Genomic DNA, 20,550 nt, shown 5'->3' on the forward strand with positions numbered 1-20,550 from the left:
AGGTTTGCATCTCAGTCTGTGTAACCTCCTTCAGTTGTGAGAGGCCTGCCTCCAGGGTCCCTGGCATCTTTTGCTGAAGTGCCAAGGCCTGGCTCCTGTAAGCCCAGCGCTGGCCAGGGAGCCGACAACGTGAAACAAAACTAGATTTGCCAAACTACTTAGGATGCTAGCTAGCACCTGTGAGGGCTGCACAAGTGGTCGCAAATAAGACCTAGCTGAGTGTCAACTATGCCCTAGGACAGAGCTCACACTCGGGGTGAGCAGGGACTAGGTGAGCTGAGGGAATGCTGACATACAATGAGTGGCATCTGTCTGTCAGAGGAGATGCTGACATACATACAATGAATGGCATGTGTTAAGCACGAGGTGAACCCTTGGATGCTGTCACTTCTGACCATTGCCTGCTCTGTGGGTACAAGACACTATTCAGTCACAGTTGAGCTGTCACAGATGATGTGTCTCCTCAGAGTGATCCAGAGTTTCAAGCTCAATGCTTTTGTTTAGGTATACCACCCCTGCTCTGAAGGAGCCGCAGGCAGTAGTCCCTCCTGCTGTGACAGTGTCCTCTGGGAGTGTTGGGTTCCCCGTTGCTGTGATAAAACACTGACAAAGCAACACCAGCAAGCAGGAAAGGGTTTGTTTCAGCTTACAGGTTACAGCCCACTGTGGAGGGAAGTCAGACAGGAAGCTGGAGGCAGGAACTGAAACAGAGACCGTGGGAGAAGGCTGCTTGCTGGCTGCCTTTCTCTGGCTTACTCAGCCACCTGTTTATGCAGTTGCCGAAGTGGGCTGAGCCTTCCCATCCATCATTAATCTGGAAACCGTAGGCCAGGGCCAGTCTGATAGAGACATTCCTTTATTGAGATTCCCTCTTCCCTGATTAGTCTAGGTTTGTGTCAAGCTGAACAAAGCTAAGCAGCACAGTGAGCCGTCACCTCAGCAGCTACAGTTAGGGAAATAGAGTTCCTTCCCGGTCAGGCAGAAAGCCAGCCCCCTTGTTAGAGCTGATTCCATGAACTCTCTGCCCATCCCCCTGCGAGTATCCTGGTAGCTTCTGACTCTTAGAGAGTGGTCAGCACACATGGCTCTGTAACAGCTCTGCCTCTTTAGAGGACCTCACCCAGGGTTGGATGGAGAACAGTTTCAGGGATGTGATGTCAGCCAGGGAAGGCCAGCTGCTAATGCTGGGGTGCTTGCATGCTTCCGTGGGATGTGGCTGCTGTCATGACTATCTCATGTGCTGTCAGATGTGTCGGCTGGGACAGCACAAGCCCATCTGCAAAGTGCTCCGTGACGGGATCATGCGTGTGGGCAAGACCGTGGCGCAGAAGCTAACAGAGGAGCTTGTGAGCGAATGGTTTAACCAGCCATGGAGCAGTGAGGAGAGTGACAATCATTCCAGACTCAAACTTTATGCTCAAGTTTGCCGCCATCACCTAGGTAAGTGGGAAGATGGTTAGCATGGGAGAGTTGATGAAGGACAGTGCGGAGGTCTGTTCCCTCCCTGACAGCTGCAGCAGGATGGTTCTCGGTCTCCACCTTTGCCCTTTGTGTTCTGGGGAGTTGTTTTTTTTGTTTGTTTTTTGTTTTTGTTTTTGTTTTGTTTTTTGAGCTGATCAGGAACTCACTATGTAGATCTGCCCGTCTTTGGAGTGTTGACACTAAAGCATATGCCACTATGCCTGGCTAAATCCTGAGTTGTATGTGATGTATGTTCTTTAACTTTGCTTATTGGGGTTCTATGTGCTCTGAGCCATTTTGAAAACAGCAGCATTCCTTGACATTAGCTGCGTACGCTTGAAGAGAACTGTCAGAGCTTGCAAAGCTGCACATCCACGGTGCGTGCACTGTGTGTGTGGCTGTGGGTGAACATCGTGTGCACTGTGTGGCTGTGGGTGAACATCCACAGTGCACTGTGTGGCTGTGGGTGAACATCCACGGTGCACTGTGTGGCTGTGGGTGAACATCCTGTGCACTGTGTGGCTGTGGGTGAACATCGTGTGCACTGTGTGGCTGTGGGTGAACATCCACGGTGCACTGTGTGGCTGACTGTGGGTGAACACCCATGTGCACTGTGTGGCTGTGGGTGTGTGTCTGTGTGCACTGTGTGGCTGTGGGTGAACATCCACGGTGCACTGTGTGGCTGTGGGTGTGTGTCTGTGTGCACTGTGTGGCTGACTGTGGGTGAACACCCGTGTGCACTGTGTGGCTGTGGGTGTGTGGCTGTTGTCCACTGTCAAACTGGACATATATACAGCTAAAGGGTCCATTCTTAGTGACATCAGAAAGGGAGGTTTGTTAACAGTGATGTCTTTTCTGTCTCTTCCTGTAAGCCAAATGTAGAATTTACAAATCGCTTGTGTGCAATCAGCCATTTGTGTAGACGTTTGTATTCATATGTGGTGGCAATATTCAAAGTGTTCAGGGGACACTTGCTCGGGTCACTAAGATCATTTTTGTCTTCCTTCAGCACCTTATTTAGCCACTCTGCAGCTTGACAGTGGCTTGCTGATGCCACCTAAGCACCAGAGCCCACCAGCAGAAGCACAGGGACAAGCCACGCCTGGGAATGCTGGGACTTTACCTTCAAATTCAGGCTCAGGAGCACCTCCAGCTGGCAGTGCATTCAACTCCACCTCCAGCAGCTCTGCCAACCCTGCAGCAAGTAGTTCCTCTGCCTCCTCTGGGCTGCCAGGCTCCTCCGCTGCCTCTGCTCCAGGCGTCACTCAGATGAACACTACCTCTTCTTCAGGATTCGGTGGTGGTGTTGGAGGGCAGAACCCCAGTGCTGGGGGCAGCTCCACAGATCGAACCCCAGGGAATGTGGCTTGTGGAGACACTGAGCCTGGGCAGAGCTGCACCCAGCCCTCACAGGATGGACAAGACAGGTGTGTTTGTGTCTCACAACCAAGTTGGGCTTCCACTTGGTCACATAGTGGGGGGCTTCTGCTTGGTCACACCCCTTTACTCCAACACACACACACACACACACACAGTTTCTCTCAACATGCAGTAGAATGCTTCTTTCACCCTTGCTAATAAGAAGCGGCAAGTGTTGGTTGAGGCCAGGTTAAGAGCTGGAAGCAGTAGCTGGCACGCTTCCTCCTGAGGTCATTAACTCGTAGTGTTATAAACCTTTGTGCACACTGTTAACACAGGGTAAAGGGATCAGGGAGATGCCCATTTCAGACGAGCACGGACACAAGTCCTGTGTTGTGACACGCTGGGGACCAGAGTCTGCAGAGTATGGAGTTGGGGATACTTGCATACGTTCTACTAGCCAGCATCCTTCCCTGAAAAATGTGAAGCCAAAGCCCTAAAGTTGTGGGTGTCGCATAGCAACTTTTGGCTTTTGTACTGCTGTCTGTTTCCTGTCTCGTCTTTGAAATGTTGAGCCTGATGTGTGACACGTGCTGATGCACTGGATCGTTGCCTGGGGCCTCGGTGGGCTCTGTGATTGATTTGTTTGATAGACTTTATCTTTGTCGTCAGAGCCTCACCCTTCTGCACTCTTCAGTGTTACAGAGAGGGAGAGAATAGGAATCCCCACGGAGCCTGACTCTGCCGACAGCCATGCGTACCCTCCAGCCATCGTCATTTACATGGTGGACCCCTTCACCTACACTGCAGAGGAGGACTCCGGCTCCGGAACCTTCTGGCTGCTGAGCTTGATGCGCTGCTACACGGAGATGCTGGACCACTTACCCGAGCACATGAGAAGCTCGCTCATTCTCCAGGTGGCTGCCTACTGGCTTGCTCGTCGAGCTGCGCTGCGCTGCGTTAGGCTGCTGTGTGTTAGAGGCAGGGTTCTGAGTCCTCTGAGCTGTGGAGAGCAGTGCTCCTTCAGGGCTCTCTGGTTTAGAGTCACCATCAGTGCTGTCCTAGAGCATCTCTGCGCTTGCTCGTTACAGTTAAGAACCCTGGTGGTTTGTCCTAAGACAGGTCTCACTGTGGTACTGAGGCTAGCCTCCCGCTGCTGGTGGAGCAGCCTCTGCAGTGCTGAGCCTGGGCCCGTCCAGATAGCGCAGTGGACAGTGTATGCTGGCCAAGCCCACATAGGTCTACATGTGGTGTGTGCTCACTCTCTCACTGGTGGAGGCGAAGCCTAGCAAACATGTTGGTGCACTGTTCTTCATTCTAAGTCATTTCAAAAATGGATTCTCACATGTAGACACTGAAAGGTCATTATCCAAAATGCTTGCTCTTGTTTCCTGAGCAGGGGGTGAGCACACCTATTTCCCTGCACTGACTATATTTAAAAAGAAGTGAGTGTTAACTGCTCTGTACAGTGGAGATGCCTCATCATTGCTGTGCTGAAAGCTGCCCTGTAGAGTGAAGGATTGAAGTTAGAGTGAACACAGGAGACTGGCGGCCTGACTTGTGATAAAGTCTGAGTCCACCAGATTAGACAGCACTGCAGCATGCTAGCTCAGATGTACAGATGGGCACACACTGAAAGGTAAGCTTTACAGTATGAAGGCTGTGGAGCACAACAGTCCTCGAGGAGACTGGCATATCCATACTGCCCTTCTCAGATGGCTGCTGGACATTTGAGGTACAGCTTTTATGTCACAGGGAAGAATTAGGGTGAAGTAACGTTTGACATTTAGTTATGGAGCTAAGGCCATGCCTCCTGGTTTTCCAGCTGTCTGGTCTGTGGGGCGTTGAGCAGACTGTGCTTGTGTCTTGTAGATCGTGCCTTGCCAGTACATGCTGCAGACAATGAAGGATGAACATGTCTTCTATATTCAGTACTTGAAGTCCATGGCGTTCTCAGTGTACTGCCAGTGCAGGCGGCCTCTGCCTACACAGATCCACATTAAATCCCTCACGGGCTTCGGGCCTGCAGCCAGCATTGAGATGACGCTCAAGAACCCGGAGGTGAGCTTTGGAGCAGAAATCTTTGAGAGCCGTCTTCTGTGGCAGTGCAAACCAGGCCACTTCTCCTGCCTCTCAGCCGAGAGCTGTGTCTCTGTACCCTGCCAGTCTCTCCTCTGCGGCTGCGCATAATGGGTCTCATTCATGGCTTCAGTTTCTGTTTCTTAGTGTGTGTTGACATTCAGTCAGCTTTTTTCTTACTTTCTAATATACTAGTTTCTCTCAATCAAACATTGATGGCTTATACCATTTACTAGACGGTTATTTTAAGCACCTAAGCCACAGGGCCCCGTAGTTCATGCATTTAATAATACTTTTGCTGTCTGTGTCCTCATTGCTAGCCGTTTGTTTAGTCTTGGGGAGAGGGTGGTGGGAACAGCCTATTGTCATTGCTCCCTGTTTTCCTCCCTTGGTGTTGCTCTGGGTTTTATCGTGAATGCTATGTTGGGTGTCCTTGTGCTGATGATGACCTTGATTTTTATTTCAGCGGCCCAGTCCAATCCAGCTTTATTCCCCTCCCTTTATACTGGCCCCAATCAAAGACAAGCAGACAGAGCCTGGAGAGGCCTTTGGTGAGGCCAGCCAGAAGTACAATGTGCTCTTTGTGGGCTACTGTCTGTCTCATGACCAGCGCTGGCTCTTGGCGTCCTGCACCGACCTGCATGGGGAGTTACTGGAGACCTGTGTTGTAAACATCGCTTTACCAAGCAGGTGAGATGGGCACCTTGCTGATTGGGTCAGCTTCTCTTGACTCTGGACTTAGAAATATGTGCCCTGCCATGTGACAGCTGACTTGTGTAGGACCCTTCCTGTTCCTCTCTCTGTCAGGTCACGGAAGAGTAAAGTGTCTGCACGTAAGATTGGGCTCCAGAAGCTATGGGAATGGTGCCTGGGGATTGTCCAGATGACATCTCTGCCCTGGAGAGTCGTCATTGGCCGCTTGGGGCGTCTTGGCCATGGGGAGCTGAAAGGTGAGCAAATGCAGGACCAGAGGAGACTGAGCTGCTGACAGGAGCTGAGCAAAGCAAGGACGGTGGCCCTGAAGGCCAAAACTCAGGACTGTGGCTGTCCTAGATACGAAGGGATAAACCGGAAGGTTAAAAACTGTAGTTCCATTCATCCCCAGTCATTTACAAATAATACTTTAAATAGAAAATGGAAAGCATGTTTCATTAGTATAAAGCGATAGTTAAATTTCATAACATATGTTAAGGCAGTAAAGAGAAAGTTAGGATTAAGACAACTTCTATCAGAGATTGTCGGTAATTATTAAAGTCCTATGTAAGAACAGCGTTCAGGGCTGGAGAGATGGCTCAGTGTGTAAAATGCTTGCTGCATAAGTATGAGGGCCTGCATTGGGTCTGAAGCAGATTCCCTGAGGTCTCAAACACACACAGCATATGTGTGCAGCAGCATGGCTGGGAGACACACCTCACAGTGGACTCTCTGATCCTCTGCCTCCTGAGGCTTCCCACCCGCCTTCCACAGGGCTCCCTGAGCCTTAGGTGTGGGAATCGGTGTAGAGTACAGCCTCACCAACATGGCTGCCTGGGCATGGCTGAGCAGTAGACGTGCTAACGCCCATGGGTAAAGCCGTGCACAGGACCACGGGCAGCTCAGGGAGAAGAGCACAGCAGTTGACTGTCCACTACCAAATGGTCAGCCCAGAAGACACACACTGGAGTGACACACGAGTGACACATAGGCCGAGCACGTGGGACTTAGGATTACAGCTGTATGTAGTGTCCACAGATGCACGGAGCAACTAATGGAAAGAGAGACCGTGAGCCGGAAAGAGAAGGAGGCGTACATGGAAGGGTTCGGGGGGTGGGGGGGGTGATCAAATTATTATAATCCCAATAAAGAGTTAAAGGGAAGGAAGACATACATCACAAAGAGACAGTGTCCTCTTACAGAGCAGTTGATCATTTTGCAGTTCTTCAGTTCTTCCAGTGTGAAGTCACAACACGCAATAGAACGACATGAATGGCTGTGTCTGCGTGACTGTAGCTCGTGCCAGCCCCTGTGTTAGAGTGAGTGTGCTGTCTGACTGCAGGAAGTGCAAGCCGGGGACTGTGGAATCCCTGGAATTAAACCATGGAGACAGGCAGAGCCCATGTGCAGGCTGCTGCCTGTAGGGCAGATCTGTACTGGAATTTCACACTCAGAGCCATGTGTGCATACACTGCAGTGTATATGTTCTAGTCAGTCACACTTGCTGTTGTGGATTTGGAGGGAATGGGACCTTTTTATGTTTTAAACAGCGTGGCACTTACAAGGAGTCCTGTATCAGTAGCCTGGAGGTTAATACATCGGGGGTCCCTCCTATGATTCCTGTCAGATTGGCTCTCTTCCTCCCTGCTCTGCCTGTTAGTCAATCTCTCTTAAAGGCTTTCAGCTCTTCATAACTCCTGGGAAGGGGGGGTAGAAAGAAGCAAGGGCGAACATGCTGTCTGACACGTGACACTTTAGAAAATGATTGGGCCCCTCCTTGTAAGACTGTGGGAAGGGGTGTACTCTCCTTCCTTGCCCCTTAAGGGGAGAGCCTGAGGCTGGCAGGAGGAACCATACAGACAGCAGAGGCATGCCTTTACCTCCCAGCCGACCTGGGGCTCTTCCTCTCGGAGCCATGGTCTGAGTGAGGTCATGCAGAAGCCCCAACTTCCGGGGAGCTGTGGTGTCTGCTGGTTAGCTGTCATGGTCGCTGTGTTGTGTGTCTGCTGGGTAACTGTCATGGTCGCTGTGTTGTGTGTCTGCTGGGTAACTGTCATGGTCGCTGTGTTGTGTGTCTGCTGGATAGCTGTCATGGTTGCTGTGTTGTGTGTCTGCTGGGTAGCTGTCATGGTCGCTGTGTGGTGGTGTTCACACTATCTTGACCGTCTGCTGTTTGAAGATGTTTTCTTCCTGTTGTCAGTCATGCTCTCTCCCCGACTCCACAGTGACCACCCTTAGAGATATAAAGCACACTGCCCTGTCCCGGCCCTGGGAAGAAGAACTGTGTGACTGTAGAAGAGCCTGCAACTGAGCACTCTGTGCTCTGTGGGGTGCCATGTGACAGCAGAGCTTATACCAGGACTTGGCGCTTAGACAGGGTGCCACTGTCACAGAGACCCATCAGCAGTGCTTAGACACAGTGCTTCTACTTAGGGGCAGTAAACAGTTGTCAGAGGGAAGTGAAAATCAGACCCTGGGGAAAAATGGCTAACCCAGGCTAGCCCAGGCAACAGAGGCCTCAGAACTGAAAGGATTTTAGAACCTAGATCTGCCAGGGTCTGTTGCAGGCCTTCAAAGGGTACTCTAGACAGATGGCTACCTACAGAAGAGCAGGCCTTTGTTTCTTTGTTAATGTAGTGAGATAGAAACTATGTACCAAACGAGGGAGGGGACCAAAGACAGAAAACCCTCCTCCCTTTAGGACTGGGTCACAACAGTTACATTTCCCAGCAAAACTGGCAGACGTGTGAGACCATGTGAGCTTGTAACCACTGTGTTTGTGATGTCCCCCTTTAGATTGGAGTATCCTCCTTGGAGAATGTTCCCTGCAGACAATCAGCAAGCAGCTCAAGGATGTGTGCCGCATGTGTGGGATCTCGGCTGCAGACTCTCCTTCTATCCTTAGTGCCTGCCTGGTTGCCATGGAGCCCCAGGGGTCCTTTGTAGTGATGCCAGGTAAATTGTCTCTTGTCAGTTACATAAATTAGGTATTTTATCAGCCCAGTATGTTCAACTTAAATCCATGGATAAATTGTGTTTCTAACAGAAGCTTGTGTTTTGACCTAGAAAATGAGACTATCTGATATCTTCCTGGGGGAAGATTTAACTATCTTTGTTGACCACAGCTTGGGGGAAAGATGAAGTCCTGGGTATGAGGGAAGCCAGAAAACCCATGGTTGTTGGTATGTGTGTCTAACCCTGGTATCTGGTTGTCATAGGATCTCACTCTTTAGAAAGCCTCTCGATGCCAGTGTGGCTCCTCGGGAAGGGTTTTAGTGGCTCTGCTGTTGATGAGGATGAGTAGCGGAACAAAGGAAAGAGCATTTAGCATAGGGTCAGACATGAGTGAGCTCTGGTGACTGTCGGGACCTCACTGCTCTGGCTTGTGGAAAGCTACAGCAAGGCCGTATTCTGACTGCCACTAAGCTGCTCTACTGTTAGGATCTGTTTCACATTTCAGATACAGTGTGGTTTCAAACCCTGTCTACTCTCTTCCTGTGTGAAGTCAGAAGAGTGTCTGAGGACAGGCTTCAGAGCAGGACAATGGCTGGACTCTGCTCCTTAGACCTCAGGTCACCTTGGTTGTCAGCAGCAGCTGCAGCAGTTTACATGCCTTTTAGAGGCTTCTGCCCGCATTTATAAAGTAGACACTTGGTGCTACCTCAGTGGCTGAGCCAGTGAGGTTCGTGCATGGAACTTAGCACAGGCCAGCGGCCGACTAGCACCGTGCTTGGTTAAGTAGAGCATTGGCTGCTGTTGTTTAGAACGGTGTGTTTATAAATCCTGAGCACAGATGGAGAGCGTGCAGGAGGTCAGCGTTAGGGCTCCAGCTCACTTAGTGGGCAAGGCGTTTACACGTGTGTCCACTCTATCCCGGTTCACCTCCACAGCTGGGAGAGTCAGGTGACCGTCACTGGTGGTCTCAGTCAGGTTCTTTAGAGACATTTAAGCAGCTGGGCCCAGCCTTACATGTCCACCCCTTGAGGTGTTTCTATCACGGGACACCTCACTTGGGCTGTCAGTCTGCAGAGGCATCCTGACTCAGCTCTGCTTTTTTAGATGCTGTCACAATGGGCTCTGTGTTTGGCCGAAGCACTGCGTTGAACATGCAGTCCTCCCAGCTTAACACACCTCAGGACGCCTCCTGTACCCACATCTTGGTGTTCCCGACATCATCAACCATACAGGTGGCTCCAGCCAACTACCCCAATGAAGATGGGTTCAGCCCCAACAATGGTGAGTGGAAGGCACGCTAGGAGGCAGAGTGGAGTGTGGGTTGATGGCCGTGCATGCATGTGTGTCTTAGCAGTGTCATAGGAACCATGGGGAGGGAGGAGCTGCAGTGTCACCATGTTCGTGCTTCTGTGCCTCTGACAGTCCCTCAGAAAGGGCTTGTTTCACCCCTGGTTTCAGACTGTAGCAAAGAAGCTATGGTAACGGCATCCGGGAGCAGAGCACCCAGGCTGTTCGTTCTCCTTACCCTCTTTCCGCATCTTGGCCTCTGCCCAGAGCTGGCACAGCCTGTGTGCAGGGTAGACCTCCCTCAGGAAGCATTTACTAGTGCTCACTGGAAACACACCAGTCTGCTCCACTCTCTCTGTTGCTTACTAACTCAGTTAAGTTGACAGTTAACCACTAATACCAGAGGACACGGGCTTAACTTAGCCCACTGTCTGTTAGAGACCGAATTGTTGATGTCCTCCACCCATCCGCTGTCCCTCCAGTGTAGCACTGTGCTGACGCGAGTGTGAAGGGAATGGCTGTGTGGAGACGCAGCCGCCTGGCTCACCCTGGGGATGCCGACTGCTGGAGAGCAGCCCCACGTCTGATTGTTCTTAATGGAATTGTTGAAATACTTCATTGGATTGCAAAAAGAGTCATAGACCAGAAAGTGCCCATTTTGTGCATCTGTGTGTGCTGTTATTGAACTTTTAACATCTACCAGTCTTTAGCCTACTACCTGGGGAGGGGAAAGGATCCCAGAATGTGCCTGTCACTCACAGGGCCTCAGCACAGTCCCAGTCCTGTGGGGACAGACGAGCTCATGGCAGCTGTCCATGCTAACTGGGTTTCTGATAGTTTTACCTTCACATTTTTTCTTTCCAAATTTCCTGTGAGTTCACCCTTCTTCTGCAGTGTCAAAGGGAGAGCAGCTCCTAGCGACCACTGCTTTGAGCTGCTGTGGGATGGGCTTCTCTCTGTCCCCTCAGCCTTCCAGCCTTGTAGGTGCCGATCCTGCTCCTAGCTGGGGGCTGCTTACTGCTGGACAGTGCCAACATTGACCTACAACAACTGAGCTGCCTTTCACCATTTTATCTGTCTTTGGAGGCTGAAAGGAATCGGGGTCTTCTTCCATGGTTGTGATTTCTCCACTGGGTTTTTAACTTGGTTAGGAGGTCACTGGAGAGAAAACCAATGACAGTTTGTAGCACTTACGTACAGTGGGATGGTAAGGTGGAGCGTGGTTACTTTGTAACTTCCCTATGTTTCCCTCTAGATGACATGTTTGTAGACCTTCCATTCCCAGACGACATGGACAATGACATTGGTATCCTCATGACCGGGAACCTTCACTCCTCTCCCAACTCCTCTCCGGTTCCCTCCCCGGGCTCTCCCTCTGGAATCGGTGTGGGCTCTCACTTCCAACACAGCCGGGTAAGGACTGACTGTTGGATGGCGGCTGCTGAGAACAGCCACAGCTCAGGAAAACCATCCTCCTCCTCTCCAGCCGTGCTTTGACTGCACACGACTCTCCCCAGACAGGTCTAGGTCTTGGGGGACAGCTCTTTCACCTGTCTCGGAGAGCAGGGATTTAGAAAGAAACATTGAGACATTCCTAGTGCTCCCTTTATTAGGAAGTTAGTCCTCCTGTGCAGGCTTTTGGTGGTGCTCGTGCCTGCTGCTGTGTGGGTGTTGGAAGGCAGAGGAGGCTGGAGGCTAAGAGGCTGCAGGGGCATGCTCTCTTCCCCGGCCTCCCCAGAGGAGCTGAACGCTTTTTTCCCCTGAGCTAAAATACTAAGACATATTTTTTCTTAGTCTTTTTCTTAGCTATTTTCCAGATAGTAACTAATGAGAGAAGGGGAGACCTGTGGCTCACGTGTGCAGTGTCTTGAGCTGAGGAAGTCCCTGCAACATGTGGCTGGTCTGTGGCCACTTGGTCATGTACAGTGCTAGTCATGTTGGCAGCAGCCTCAGGGCCGTCAAGAGCCCCCTAGTGCATAGTGTTGAGATGTGTCCGGGTCACTGCTACAGGCCACTGAAGGAGTGGGCCCCAGGGTCAGCGCCATCTGTAAATGCCTGGGATGAATGGAAGGGTTCAAGGTCAAAGTCACCCCGTAGCTCTGTCACCTTTGTTCCAGACAGTGACTCGGGCCTCACAGCTGTAGTGTACCTGTGGTTGAGGTTCTGGGGAGGGATTAAGTCACTAAGAAGTTGCTCTGTGGTGTCTTACCCTGAGCCAGTGCCAGCCACCCCGCCTGCACCGACTGTGATGAGGAGAAAGAAGGGTTAGAATAGTCATTCTAGTCCTGGAACAGCTGAAGGAACAGTGGCTAGAGAGTCCTCAGTTACTTCCTGCCCCATGCTCGCTCATCCTGGGAGGAAGAGATGGTAAATGTGTGGGGTTCCTTTCTAGCTTCTGACCAGGGGGTCATAAGCTGTTTGTTCCCTGAAGGTAATTTTGACAGAAACTGTGAGAGGTCAGATTTTATACTGGCATTTGAATAAGTATTCCTGTGATAAGTGCACCGCAGCCTGCAGTGAGCCTGTCATGACCTGTGACATGCGTACTGCTGCAGTTCTCTGTAGCATCCTAACGTCTTACCGCTGACAGTCAGACATCGAGATGTGTGCGTTTTCTTTCTTTCTTGGAGCAGGAATGTTTCCGTTTAAACCCCTCTGTTCTGAAACTAGTCAGGAGGCCTTTTTCAGCCCTGAGCCCCTCAGCCTGGTGACTCCAAAAGGCTTTTAGCATTTCCTCTTTCTGAACTGTTTATCCCTAGTTAAGTCATGACACAGGACCATGTGGTTAAGGTGGCAGCAAAGTCTTTTTCTTTGTTTTACAGCAGGCCTCGAGTAGGCTGGCCTTCAAGTCTGCCTCCTACCTTAACCTCTTCACCTCCCGAATTTGAGGACTATGTGCACAGATATGTGTGGGCGTATTCCACCGTGTCCTGTCTTCACTTTTTCTCTTTGGCCAGAATAATTTTATTCTTCTCTGTCCAGAATCAGAGTTGATAGGATTGGATGAAAATTAATAAGGCTCATTTTCTTTCTCTAAACAGGAAACATTAAAAAGCAAACGGATCACTTCTTATTCCTTGTACTAAAGGCACCTTTGAAATCTCAGTAGCCACTGGGAGGTGGGAAGTGCTAGAGGCACAGAAGACTCAGAGGAACACTCACTCGGCACACTCACTCTGTGCATTCACACAGCACACTTACACGGCACACTCATTCGGCATACTCATGGCACACTCATACTGTGTACTCACTCTGCGCACTCACATGGCACACTCAGACTCACACTGAGTACTCAACACGGCACACGCACACTGCACACACACTCACACTGTGCACTCAACATGGCACACTTCACAAGGCACACCCACACAGTGAGCACACAAGGAGCCTTGCTCCCTGCAGACTCTGAAGTGTGCTCAGTTCTTGTCCAGGGGAGCTGATGATGGAGAGCAAGAGTGCTCCAGGGCTCCTGGTGACTGTGGGTAAAGAGCACTTGAGGATGCTCTTAGGTAAGGGAGGTCTTCCATCTCAGCATGCAGTGACAAAGCCCCAGAGCAGGTGGCTTGTGCCTCTAGGACCAATGTATCCATTTTGCCCAAACCTTTGGCTGCTCATCGTGTTTGCCAGGTGCGTGACTTCATTGCAGAGACTTGTGTATTCCAGGTCACATTTCTCGGTCACCAGGGCCTTTGGTGGGAGGTGCTGCAGGCAGGGGACTCGTCACTTGTATGCATAGTCAAGTTGCAAGCTCCAGTCAGCTTGTGGTGACGCTCACTGTGCTGTGGGACTTGTCTTTCAGAGCCAGGGAGAGCGGCTTCTGTCCCGGGAGGCTCCGGAGGAGCTCAAGCAGCAGCCCCTGGCCCTCGGGTATTTCGTATCAACGGCCAAAGCGGAGAACCTCCCCCAGTGGTTCTGGTCTTCATGCCCCCAGGCCCGGAACCAGTGCCCACTCTTCCTGAAGGTTGGTTCGATGCGCTCTGGAGTTTAAGAGAGACCTCCTCTTAGCTGCCACGGGCTTTCTGTTCCTTTCTCACTGGTCATTTAAAGTCTGAGGAGGTTTTAGTTACAGGAGAGCGGAGTTCAGAAGAGGGACCCAAACTTGCTATTGAGAAGTGAGTCCATATTAACCTTGGGAGGCCGTCAGGGTCCTGACCTAAGTGAGAGCGACGTGTGGCTCAACCTGACTCTCTCCCCGTCCGTGCTGATGGCTGCCAGTAAGCTACAGCACAGTCCTGCCTGACTGGCCTGTGCTCCATAGGGCAGAGCCAGGGTCTTTCCAGCCTCTCACATCGCTGCATTTTCCTCCTCGTGTGGCTTTTCTCAATCGGATCTTAAGGCTTCAAAACAAGGTCCCCACGTGCAGAGTATAAAGCAGCCGCAGATGGGATCTCTCAGTTTGGCAGAGAGACAGGGTTGAGAGTGTGCTGAGGCTGCAGAGTCATGGGGAGAAGGACTCTTGGTGAGGGGGTGGACTGAGTGATAGCAGCCCTGAGCTCCGCCTGTGGTGCAGCACACCCACCTCAGCCTCAGATGGTGGCAGATGTGAGAAATGACAGATGTACTTGGTCCATGCCCCTGCCTGGCAGGGATGGGGCTGAGGTGGGAGGTCACATGACTTGTGGGTTGAAACAAGTCTGAAAGGCTCAACAACACTGCCTCAAAGAAGCCGGCCAGTGATGTGCGCAAGGGATGAGGGAGAGCTGCGTGCCTGTCAGTAAGGGTGGCCGGAGCCAGCTCTGTCACTCTGGATGTGGCTGTCAGTGAGCATGAGCCGTGAGGGACTCCAGTGTGGCGTGGAGGTGACATGGAGTGACCTGTGGGATATACTCCAGTGTAGCTGGGAGCATTCAGTCAGCAGAGCAAGGGGATTCCTCAGGACGGTTAGGATCATATCCAAACCAGAGATGACAAACAGGAGGTAGCGTGTCACTCTGTGCTCAGAAATGCCAGGCACGGGTGGTCACGGACTGACCCCTTTGGAGAGGTCAGTCTCTATCACGCTGCTGCATTGGGACAGCAGAAAGTCAGGGCCTTCTGTCCTCTGACTGGCATGCCTGTCTCTGGTGTGGCGTACTCTTGCCTGCCCACCCTGGAGCCGCACCCGTAACTGAACCTGATCACAGTGGGACTGTGAGGAACGAACCTCAAGGGGAGAGGGCTAGGGAAGCCTCACAGTACAATGCATTCAGACTGCAGAGCCGTGACGCTCCCTCCTCAGTCCTGTCCAGCCCTCACAGCAGCATAGCCTGGAGCTGGAGGAAGGAAGCTTTACCCATGAAGCTTGCCCACAGCCGATTAATTGAGACAAAGGAAGCCCACAGTGTCAGTGTGTATGCTGTTCTTAAAGGTTCTCATTTTACCTCCTCAATTTTTTTCCCTAAAGGGAAATGATACATTGTTTGGTTTGTTTTAAAATACTCCAAAGGTTAAAATACTGAAAACAGAGTGACAGATAGTGGCCACTGTCCCAGCTTTGGTGGCAGGACACACAGCATTACATAGGAATGGCTGTTTTGTGTGCTTGACTGCTGTGTTAGAAGCAAGATGTGCTGGTGAGATGGCCCAGTTGGTCAGGGGCCCCGCCTTGTCCTGGGGCTGAGATGGCCCAGTTGGTCAGGGGCCCCCGAATTGTCCTGGAATGCACCTGGTGGAAGGGATTAGTGCAGCAGGCTCTCTCTGACCCCGCATGTGGGCTGTTAATTGTGCACACCAATGAATTATTTTCCTCAAGAAGCAAAATGAAATGGGTTAGACCAGAAAGAGAGGCTCCTGAAACTGGCTTTGAGCTTAACTCTAGGACATGGTACTGTGTCCCAGGAGATGACTGAGCAGTTGGAACTCATGCACACAGCAGCCTGGCTCTGCACTGAGGAGATGGAGCCTGAGCTGGGGCCTCGCTCATGCGTCACTGTGCTGTTCTGTACTGGAAACGAACACTCTTTGTTCTTTGCCCAGGCTTCACTCCATCACCACATCTCTGTAGCACAGACGGATGAACTCCTTCCTGCCAGGAACTCTCAGCGGGCTCCGCACCCTCTGGACTCCAAGACCACATCTGATGTTCTAAGGTAGTTTCTGATTGACGCAGCACTGCTGTCCTTGGTAAAGTGACACTCCTTCCTCCTTGCCACCTTTGGAGTGCTAGGACAGGGTGGTTCTCACAGACACTGCTGTGTGTGCAGAACAGCGGTGTCTAGTCCTCCCGACTTGGGCAGGACATGCAGCCTGTTCACCATACAGTAAGTGCAGGGATACCTCATTTCCTATTCGAAAGAGGTGATGCAAGTGTCAGCCCTGGGCGGAAGGACGGTTAGAGAACAGAGCCTGGGAACTGCTCTGCATGAGAACACATTGTAGCCTCCCCTGCCACAGACTGGGACGTGTGACTGACTAGAACTTAACTTCTGTGGTGTGAAATGCATCCCCAAAGCATTCATTCTATGTCACTGTCTTCAGCAGGGCAGAGTTTTGTCCTCTGGGTCTGGTAGAATGGTGCATGCCTGTAATCTCAGAACTTGAGAGAGAAGGCAGAAGAACCAGGAGTTCAAAGTCATCCTTAGCTACTTACTGGGTTCAAGCCCAGAGTCCAGCCTGAGCTCAGGAGATGCTGTCTGTGGATGTGCACGTGTGTGCATGTGGATGCACATGCCACAGGTCAATCCGTGTCTTCCCAGGTGCTCTCCACCTGACCTGAGAGAGGCTCTCACCGAGCCTGCCCTCAGCAGCTGGACGGGCCAGCTAGCCAGAGAGCCCAGAGATTGACCCGTGTCCATCCCTCCCACCTCCCTCCACCCTGCTGTGGGACTGTAGTTTGTGCACTCTTGCACACTGCTTCACATGGGCTCTGGGACACACACTCAATGCTCATGTCATTAACTGCCATCTCCCTAGCCCCAAGACCAGATCTTAAAAACAAACCAACAAACAACAGCGATCAGATGCCTTGAGAGTGGTCTCTGAAGGACTGTGCTTTGGAAATGGGAGGTGTACCGATGCCTCAGCAGCAGCCTGGCTTCTGGGATCTCTGATGGAACACAGAACAAGGCCCTTGTAGCAGTGCTCACACAGGACCCAGTGCCCAGGCAAGCAGCTCAGGCTGTGGTCAAGAGTGTCAGGCTAACCTAGAATAGATAGCAAGACCCTGCCCACTCTTATTTTTTTTCACTGACCACAGCAGAATAACATTGAGAAACTTGGAAGGCCAAATGTTGGTCAAATATTTGGTACATTCTGAACAACTCCATGTGGTCAGTTTATTCTCATTTTTGGCATCTAGCCGACATGAGACAGTGTCTGCTCAGTGCCCTCATGATCCTGGCAGCCCTGAGGTGGGCATGGTGGTGTGAGGAATGCAAGGTGGGCTGGGTGGGCCTCCCACACCCCAAGCCTTACAGCCCAGAAGTTGACCTCTGTGCTCTCCCCGGCAGGTTTGTGCTGGAGCAGTACAACGCCCTCTCCTGGCTCACGTGCAATCCGGCCACCCAGGACCGTACTTCCTGCCTTCCCGTCCACTTTGTGGTGCTCACGCAGTTGTACAATGCCATCATGAACATGCTCTAACCGGGAAGCGCTTGTCCCTCTGCCTCAGCTCCTGCAGCCTTGGCCAGGGAGCCTGCTCCACTCTGCAATGCCCGGCCTTTTTCCGAGCACTCCCCTGCACTGTGACACCTTCTGAGCAGGCACATGCTCATTCTGCAGTGTTCGTTGCCACAGTGACTCCTTGACGTGTCTCACGAGGACCTGGAAATTTCCATAAGCAGTGACTTGAAGCCAGTGTGTGATATGTGCAGCCTGCAGTCCCCAGCAAGTGGCAGCTGTTGGTGGCTTAAGAGGAAAAGAGAAGAGACACTGTCCTTTTGCACAAGAGCCTGCTCTCAGCCTCTGTTTAGTACCAGGCTGTCCAGCCCTCTGGATGCAATCCTCTAGCCAGTGGTGGATGCCTGTGGGTAACCCATACTTCATAACCTGGGATGTGTCACAACTAAGAGCCAGCTCCAGTACAGGATCTAGTACTGGGGCCTCCGCCTCCCCAGCCTGTCAGGAGGGCTTCGGTTGATGGCATACCTGTGTACACACAGGAGGTCTGGAGACAGCTGCATTCTGTTTATTTATTTTTAATTTTGTTGTAAGTTTTTTGCGACTTTGTTTTTTCTAATCTCGAGGACCAGGTACAGTAGCTGAAACCCACTGAGACCCACTATAGGATTCTCTGAGTACATACCTCTGTCCTAGAAGCCAGAAAAGGAGTGAGAACAAATGGGGGACCATGCCTGAAGAGTAATGTAGTAATGACCAGTCAGCAGTAGACTCTGGTACAACAGTCTGTGGGGTCACACTTGTATACGAAGGTGGGCAGGCTCAGCCCCGAGCTGGAGGCAAGGACCTTAATCACTTCTCTCTACAGTCACATGGAAATACCTTTTCTAGAGAATTCTTACAGAAAGCCAGGTCTCTCCTTTCATTCGATCAAAAGGGACTCGTGTACATATCACAGCCCAAAGTGTTTGCTCACAAAACCAGTTACAAACACAGTGAATTTTTTTCTGGACCATAGGAATATTGTTTCCAAGAAATAGTACAACTCAACTGTTAAATCAGTACTTGAAGCTGAGCCTCTATGTGGGACTTAAAAAAAAAAAAAGCCTTTTTTAAAGCATTAACAGCTGATTGAAGTATTTTTGACTCCCTGTCCCAGACCTTAGGGTTGACTTTGAAACCCTGTTTCTAGCCCTTATGTCGTATGTTTCTGTCTGCGGGTGGTGGGTGTGGACCGGCTTCCCAGAGCCTCCTGACAGGCCCGGCACTGAGCCCGGCTCCCGTGGGAGAGTCATGCAAACTAAGTTCTTCCAAGAGACTTTCATGTCCTGGTTATTAACAAAGAAAAGGAAAAAAAAATGTAATAATTGATATGATTTTGTAAAAGTATTTTTCTTGAGATAATCTAACGTTTAAAACATTATATTAACATGTGGTGGGAATGTGAAAGCAGAGAAATGACTTGTAAATGAGTGATTATTCTCTGTCTCACCAACTGGGGGGGGGGTTGCCTTTCAATGTATAGCTTAAAAAAATCTGATATATCAAACCGTTTGTATCTAACGTGTACAGTGTAAAATTGACTTAAAATATCGCAGTGCTATTTTTTCTTATCAGAGAGGAAATCCTCAAGGCCTTTTGAAGAACGGAAGATGACGGAGATGTAGACTTGTATAAAGTCACCTCGGGGGGGACGGGCTGGAAACTAGACGTTTGTAATCTTTACCACTCGGGATTGCTTCTTCTCAGAGTTCACCAGAACTTTGAAGTTCTCTCTCTCTCTCTCTCTCTCTCTCTCTCTCTCTCTCTCTCTCTCTTTTAAAACGGGCTGTTTTTACTGCAGGGGCTTTTCTTCCCTAGAAACCCAACTCTACGCAGAAAAAGAGAAAAGGAAAAAAAAAACAAAAAACAAAAACAGAAAAAAGCTATAAAAAGTTTTAAAAGAAGGCAGCAAAGGGTAGTTTTCATCTGGTGTCTTTTATTTAAGTTTTTTTAAGTTAAGAAAAGCTGGTGACATATTTATACGTTTTTGTGCAAAAATAAATGAATGGCAATAGATTTAAAAAATCTTATTATGTACTTCTGTGTGAAAAAGTCTGTATAATATTTCCCTTAAATATGCATTATTTTACTTGTGAGTTTTTTACAGAATTAATCTGAAATGTATAAGCCCTGGATTTGCTACAGAGTGAGAAGTTATTTTATTTTATTTTATTTTTTATTTTTTATTTTTTATTTTGAAAACTCTGCAGAAATCAGAACTCCTACCATGGTTTGAAAAGGGAGGCGGGAGGGGAGGCGGGAGGGCGGTCCGGCATGCCTGTATGTATCTCTCAGAGCATTTGTTTTTTTTTAAATGTAAAAGCTGTACATTTCTGGGAAGTTGTGATTTTCTTTTTTGTTTCCTTTTTCCTTCAAGCGTTTTGCAGTGAGCTTCTTTTATATCTAGCAGACAATTGGGAAGAATACAAAAACTCTGTGACGTTCGTTTGAGAACTACAGCACAGTGCTGGTTCAATACACTAAAGACTTTGATAAAAAGAAACAGTGACAAAGGCCTCCATTTTAAATGTCATTCATATATACCTTGTGGATGAGAGCTATATACTTTTACACACTTTTTTAGAGGAATAAATTATTGAATTACTGAAACCTCGAGTGGCTTCTTTCTTCCCCCACCCTGTCTCTGTACTGAGATCATGCTGCCCTGGTATGTACAAATGCATCACAGACTGAACGGTACTGGCTTATAAAGCACATGTGGGATTGTATTACCCGCCACCCCAGCGGCTGTTCCCAGCCCCTGCTGATAACCGTTTCCTGGTCGTGTCCCAGATCTCACCAGTGTGGAGACTCTCTTAGATGCTCTAGTGTTTAGGGCCTTAGCTTTTTTGAGCAGGACAGATCTGATGGTGTCTAGTACTGGGAGGTTTGCAGACAGCCCTAGGACAAGTGACAAATCTGTGTGCATTTCCCCCTCTTGCTCTCCTGAGGTACGGGCCGGTGAGAGTAGTTTTGCCATCTGTGCCATGCCACACGCAAGCAAGTCCTGCTAAGCACGCATCATCCACTGTGGTGATTTTTTTTTTCTCTCCAGCAGAGAACCCACTCACTCTAGAAGACTCTTGGGTTCACTGTTCTGTCCCGTTTGAAACTTTACACAAAATGGGCAAGCCTTGG

The 20,550-nt window shown here is 50.2% G+C and overlaps 1 protein-coding gene across 2 annotated transcripts in view; it reads left to right on the forward strand.

The window, feature by feature from the left end:
- The window catches only part of Med13l (mediator complex subunit 13L), a 203,458-nt gene extending 184,153 nt beyond the window's left edge, over nucleotides 1-19,305 (forward strand). The window contains exons 20-31 of one of the 2 annotated variants that reach the window (XM_028753911.1): nucleotides 1,248-1,440; nucleotides 2,471-2,888; nucleotides 3,518-3,737; nucleotides 4,693-4,881; nucleotides 5,366-5,589; nucleotides 5,680-5,849; nucleotides 8,389-8,547; nucleotides 9,652-9,828; nucleotides 11,090-11,247; nucleotides 13,634-13,795; nucleotides 15,790-15,902; nucleotides 17,262-19,305. In XM_028753911.1, the coding sequence (XP_028609744.1) occupies nucleotides 1,248-1,440; nucleotides 2,471-2,888; nucleotides 3,518-3,737; nucleotides 4,693-4,881; nucleotides 5,366-5,589; nucleotides 5,680-5,849; nucleotides 8,389-8,547; nucleotides 9,652-9,828; nucleotides 11,090-11,247; nucleotides 13,634-13,795; nucleotides 15,790-15,902; nucleotides 17,262-17,394 (2,316 nt within the window). In that variant the 3' untranslated portion in view covers nucleotides 17,395-19,305. The remainder of the gene's footprint in view (nucleotides 1-1,247; nucleotides 1,441-2,470; nucleotides 2,889-3,517; nucleotides 3,738-4,692; nucleotides 4,882-5,365; nucleotides 5,590-5,679; nucleotides 5,850-8,388; nucleotides 8,548-9,651; nucleotides 9,829-11,089; nucleotides 11,248-13,633; nucleotides 13,796-15,789; nucleotides 15,903-17,261) is intronic. The other variant, XM_028753913.1, reaches the window with a different exon arrangement.
- Nucleotides 19,306-20,550: the final 1,245 nt, after the last annotated feature.

This window comes from Grammomys surdaster, unplaced genomic scaffold (assembly GCF_004785775.1).
Source record: "Grammomys surdaster isolate TR1022 unplaced genomic scaffold, NIH_TR_1.0 125976, whole genome shotgun sequence".
NCBI lineage: Eukaryota > Metazoa > Chordata > Mammalia > Rodentia > Muridae > Grammomys > Grammomys surdaster.